Source organism: Camellia sinensis, chromosome 12, assembly GCF_055761805.1.
Source record: "Camellia sinensis isolate YWXY chromosome 12, ASM5576180v1, whole genome shotgun sequence".
Taxonomy (NCBI): Eukaryota; Viridiplantae; Streptophyta; class Magnoliopsida; order Ericales; family Theaceae; genus Camellia; species Camellia sinensis.
The window spans coordinates 78181694-78186629 of NC_138972.1; the positions used below are offsets into that span (position 1 = coordinate 78181694).

Consider the following 4936-nt stretch of genomic DNA (forward strand, 5'->3'; position numbering starts at 1 on the left):
TTTTCTGATCTTTTTATTACAGGTTTGATGCACCTTCTCTCTTTTCCAAACACCCACGACATAAGATTAGGGCAAAATATTGGGGGAAAGTTGGTCACGAGAGCTGAGTAGCCTCCATCCAGCCTCCATCTAGATTCCAGGTATGCTTCTTCTTCTTCGTCTTCTCTTCTTCTTCTTCTTCTTGTTCTTTGTTCGACTCATTCTTCTCTGTGCTTCGACTCCTTCTCTTCTCCTCTGTTCGACTCCTTTTTCTCCTCTGTTCGTCTTCTTCGACTCCTTTTCTTCTTCTCCTCCATCTTCTTTTGCCTCTGCTACTGCATTTTTCCCCCTCTTCTTCCATTTTTCTGTCTTTCATTCCCCTTTTGTTTTTCCCCCTTTTCCCCTTCTTCTTCTATTTTTCCCTTTCTTCCATTTTTCCATTTTCCTGTCAACCTAACTTTGAACTTGTAATTTATTTTTGCAGATACCTACCACCAAGGAAAAGTGCAGCTTCATACAGGTTTGTTCTCAATTAATTTGTAAATTGTAACATGACTTTAGATTACCTAGTGTTCATGTTGGTAACAGTTGATTCAATGTTTGCTCTGTCTTTTTATTAACATAAGCTAAAGTTGCTTATGATTATGTAGTCTTTCATTTGTAAATTAACTTCTAAATTCTAATTTATCCTTATCTATAATTTCAATGAGGCCTTTGTAGGGCATCATGGTATTACTATTGTAATCAATTTATTTTTGACAATAACTTGACTTTTTTCTCTCTGATATTTCACAACTATCAAATTGTAAATTGTAGTCAATTGATTCGGTGATATTCAATATATGATTGTAGGTTTGTGAATTGAGTTAACAATGTTTGTCTCTGGTTTTGGAAGAGGGAGGAAGAGGAAAAATGTTGCGGGTAGCCAAACGGATCCTGGTTGGGAACATGGAATTGAAATAGATGCTGCAACCAAAAAGGTACAATGCAAGTATTGTAACGTGACTCGATCGGGAGGTATATTTAGATTAAAACATCATTTAGCTTGTACTCATCAAAATGTTGAGCCATGTCCTCAAGTCCCAGAAGATGTTAGAGGAAAGTTCATGAGTCTTTTAAGAACTCAAACATTAGAGTCTCAAAATAAAAAGAGAAAGATGTTTGATGTTGGTGATGATTCTGAAGAGGAGGTGGAACTATTATCATGTCATCATCAAAACAAACAAAAACGAGTGGGTGCCATGGATAAATTTATGATGAAGAAATCTGGACGTCAAAATCAAAAAACTCTCAATCAAATGTTTAAGAAAGAAGAGAGAGATGATGTTTGTCAAACCATAGCTCGTTTTTTTTACAGTAGTGCAATTCCTTTTAATTGTGTCAACAACCCTATATTTCCACTCATGGTTAAGAAGATTGGGGATTATGGAAAAGGACTTGTGCCACCATCTTACCATGAAATTAGGGTGACATTTTAAAAAAAAGAAGTGCATGAGATACTACAATTGGTTGATGAGTTTAAGGAACAATGGAAGAAGATCGGATGTACAATTATGTCGGATGGATGGTCAGATAGAAAGAGAAGATCCATATGTAATTTTCTTGTGAATAGCTCTAATGGAACTATTTTCTTGTCATCACTAGATACATCCGACATTTCAAAAACAGGTGAAAACATTTTTGAGATGTTAGATGAGGTTGTTGAGAAGGTTGGAGAAGAAAATGTTGTGCAAGTTGTAACTGACAATGTTTCTAATTATAAATTGGCGGGACAAATGTTAATGGATAAGAGAAAGGGCTTGTTTTGGACTCCTTGTGCCGCCCATTGCATAGATTTGATGTTAGAAGATTTTAAGAAGGAAATACAAGTTCATCGTGTTACAATTGGTAAAGGAAAAAAGATTGTGGCATACATTTATTCAAGAACCAATCTTATTCATTGGATGAAGGAGTTTACAAAAGACATTGAACTTATAAGGCCTGCGGTAACTCGGTTTGCTACCTCTTACTTGACATTGAGACGTCTTCATGAGCAAAAAGGTGCATTGTTCTCTCTATTTACATCAAACAAGTGGAGGAATAGTAGATTTGCGAAGTCTGAAAAGGGGAAAAAATTGAAACTATTGTTTTGGACAATCGATATTTTTGGAAGGGTGTTTCTACCTGCTTGAAGGCTGCAGTACCTCTCATTAAGGTACTTAGGTTGGTGGATTCGGATGAGCATCCGGCAATGGGATTCATTTATGAAGCAATGGATCGTGCGAAAGAGGAAATTCAAAAGAATTTCAATAATGTCCTAAGATGGTAAACTTTTTATTTAGTGTTGGTTATTTATTTACTCTTTAATACTATTTCCCTAAACTTTTTATTTATTCATCAATAATATTTATTAAATTGTGTCAGCTATGATCCTATATGGGCCATCATTGATAAAAGATGGGAAACCCAACTCCATCACCCATTGCATGCTGCAGCATACTTCTTGAACCCTCAGTTTCATTATAGTCCCAATTTTCAAGCTGATGCAGAGATTAAAATTGGGTTGTATAAATGTCTTGAAAAAATGGTCCCTGACACTAATGAGAGGGTGAAGATAGATTTGCAAATTGATGCATTCAAGAATGCAAGAGGACTCTTTGGTATACAAAATGCCATCTTGACTAGAAAAAAGAAATCTCCAAGTTATTTATTTTTACCCTAAGTTGATTTGTAAGTTGTATCAATCTTATGTTATGATTATTTGTTTTGAAGAACTTTAAATTTTGAACTACTTAATTAAAATTTCAATGTAGGGGATTGGTGGGACTCTTTTCGTGATGAATGTCCTGAGTTGAAGAGGTTCGCAATTAGGGTATTAAGTCTAACATGCAGTTTATCGGGGTGTGAGCGCAATTGGAGTGCTTTTGAGATGGTACACTCAAAGCGGAGGAATCGTTTACACCAAAAGAGAATGAATGACTTGGTTTTTGTCATGTACAATTTGAAACTGAGACAAAGGCGCAAGAATAGACAAGCAATCATGAATCCATTATGTTTGGACGATGTTCCATCAGACGATGAGTGGATAACAGAGAGAGAGAAGCCGACTCTTCCAAGAGAAGGAAATTGGTTGAGTGTGCTTGATAGGAATGCTCGACATGGATGTCATTCAGAAGATGAGGAGGTAGATGCTCTTGCAAGGGATTTGGAACAAGCATGTAAGTCTAGGTACATGATACATCTTTTAGTTTTAATTAGAAGTTGCAATTTGGATTTAATTTGGATTTTTTTTTTCTAACTTAGGCCGTGACCATATTGGAGAAAATGTCGATGAAATTCATGAAGTAAGTGATGATGATGACATGGATGACAACATGAATGCTCCAAAGGATTTTGATCATGACTTTGATGATGCTACTATTGGTGATGATGACATTGAGGAGTTGGGTGACACTGTGGGTGATGATGAAGATAAGGGAGACAATGAGATCAACAATGTTGTTGATTGTGGCAATGATGATTTCGGCGATGAAGATGAAGACTTATTTTAGTCTCTTGTTTATTTATTCTTCTCTTATTTTAGTTTGTTTTGTTAAGGATATCAATGTTGTGCAAGTGTTAACTTGAAGACTTGAAGTTGAATTGCTATTTCTTTTAGTATGTTCTTTTGTTAAGATTTTAGGAAAATGTTTGAACGACAACTTGAATTGCCACCTTCTTTTATTATGTTTTCTTTGTTTAAAAAAATGTGCAAAATGTATATTTGAATTGATTATTGTTAGTGAACAAGGCACACAAGTGAGAATGCGAGGATTTGAACCTCGATTTGCTCATAAGTATGAGAGCTCTACCATTTGAGCTACATTCTCAAGTTTTTTTGGGTCATTTTATATGTATTTTGATAGTATTAGTTAGACATATAAGAATTATTGCATTTTTTCATCGTTTTAGTAGGATCTTACGATTCCCGATCTGATCCTACGATCCGATCCTCTAGACCCCCAAAACGATCCTATGTAGGATCCCGATCTTAACAACCTTGGTCTATACTTGTGTGTGTGTCACATAGTAAAGCTAGTTTAATAACCAGAACAAGAACACATGAGGTTTATAATGCTTAGTAGAGACCGATCCTTTGATCGGGCGAGCGGGGGTGCTCATATCAGGACCTTCCCCTCTCGTACCCAAGTTCCCGAGTCGAGGCAACTTTGGTGATGACGGACACGTGGCTTTTGGCATGAGTCAAGGTTTCCTAAATTTTCCAAAAAAAAAATATTTAGGTGGCGACTCTATAATCTAACAAAGCAGTCCATGTTTGGCGCTTTTTGATTCAAAATCAATTTTCCAAAACCAATTGCCAGATTTGGACTCTTTGGTGTTTATCAGTCTCGCGTTGCACTTCGTGATATTAGATTCAGAACCGTGACAGGAGTCTGAATTGTAAGACGACCAATTCGAGCTCTCGAAAGGGGGCACGAAGAAATTCGAGACCATAGTTTCTGGCGACTCTACTGGGGATTTAGAGAACTTGACTTGAACTCATGATATGTTGTTTTATCCACATTTATGTGTTTCTTTGCATTGCATTTGCATAGGTGCTCCTAAGTCACAGTGTTTGCCATCTACTATTCCTGAGCAGTTTGCCGGAGGCTTTCTTAGAAAAGAGTGCCATAAGGTTGACCGATTGCGGACTCTGCCACGATGGAAACACAAACCTTGGATCTGGACTACCGCTGTACCATTTGATCCTCCTTTCACTTCTCGGTATTAGGAGCGAGAGGTATATTAGGTGGTCTTGCTAAAGCACCCTTTTCGATCAATTGACCTAGTTGCATATCAGAAGCCATAGAGACTGTTCCAAACTAGGACATGTTGCTCACTCGAATACAGGATTGTTTGAAACCACATGCGTGTGTAGTGAAACCCTAGCTCCTGACAAAAATAGGACATGGAAACCGTACCCCACCATAGGGGTGTT

At 37.1% G+C, this 4936-nt stretch overlaps 2 protein-coding genes across 2 annotated transcripts; both read left to right on the forward strand.

The window, feature by feature from the left end:
- Positions 1-1532: 1532 nt before the first annotated feature.
- Positions 1533-2738, forward strand: LOC114272301 (uncharacterized). The gene is made up of 4 exons (XM_082897002.1): positions 1533-1964; positions 2132-2283; positions 2383-2618; positions 2731-2738. Exons 1-4 carry the CDS (start codon positions 1533-1535, stop codon positions 2736-2738), a joined length of 828 nt encoding a protein of 275 aa, XP_082753128.1.
- Positions 1533-3594, forward strand: LOC114272296 (uncharacterized). Its single transcript, XM_028213969.2, has 3 exons — positions 1533-2283; positions 2383-3176; positions 3262-3594. The coding sequence occupies exons 2-3, from the start codon at positions 2888-2890 to the stop codon at positions 3507-3509; spliced, it is 537 nt and encodes a 178-aa protein (XP_028069770.2). The 5' UTR covers positions 1533-2283; positions 2383-2887; the 3' UTR covers positions 3510-3594.
- The last annotated feature ends 1342 nt before the right edge of the window (positions 3595-4936 follow it).